General features: G+C 55.2%; 1 protein-coding gene across 1 annotated transcript in view; it reads right to left on the bottom strand.

Moving 5' to 3' along the window:
- Nucleotides 1–243: 243 nt before the first annotated feature.
- ETH_00036660 (PIK3R4 kinase-related protein (incomplete catalytic triad), putative) overlaps nt 244–337 on the bottom strand; it is a gene marked incomplete at both ends in the record, with an annotated part of 1,768 nt that continues 1,674 nt past the window's right edge. The window contains one exon of the mRNA XM_013375092.1: nt 244–335. Coding sequence (XP_013230546.1) covers nt 244–335 — 92 coding nt within the window. The remainder of the gene's footprint in view (nt 336–337) is intronic.

Consider the following 337-nt stretch of genomic DNA (forward strand, 5'->3'; position numbering starts at 1 on the left):
CAATGAAGAGAACCGTGCCAGCAGCAGCAGCAGCATATCTCAAGAAGTCCCAAAGCTTCGGAAGAAAGTGGAGAAAGGAAAGAGCTGCTGGATTCAGTTCTTCCACGCTGCTGCTGCTGTTGCTGTCGCTGCTGCACGTGCTGCTATTGCTGCTGCGGCTGCTGCTGCTGTTGCTGCTGCTGCTCTCAGCAGCAGCACAAGCATATTCGCTGCAAATTAGTACCTCCGGGGCAGACCTAGTTGCTACGCAAGAAGAAGCGAGCCCGCCCTGCAGCAACTGCTGCTGCTGCTGCTGCTGCTGCTGCTGCTGCTGTCTGAAATCAACAACATGGCTGAA

The sequence above is a fragment of the Eimeria tenella genome, genomic scaffold (genome assembly GCF_000499545.2).
Source record: "Eimeria tenella Houghton genomic scaffold, Eth_scaff2506, whole genome shotgun sequence".
Taxonomy (NCBI): domain Eukaryota; phylum Apicomplexa; class Conoidasida; order Eucoccidiorida; family Eimeriidae; genus Eimeria; species Eimeria tenella.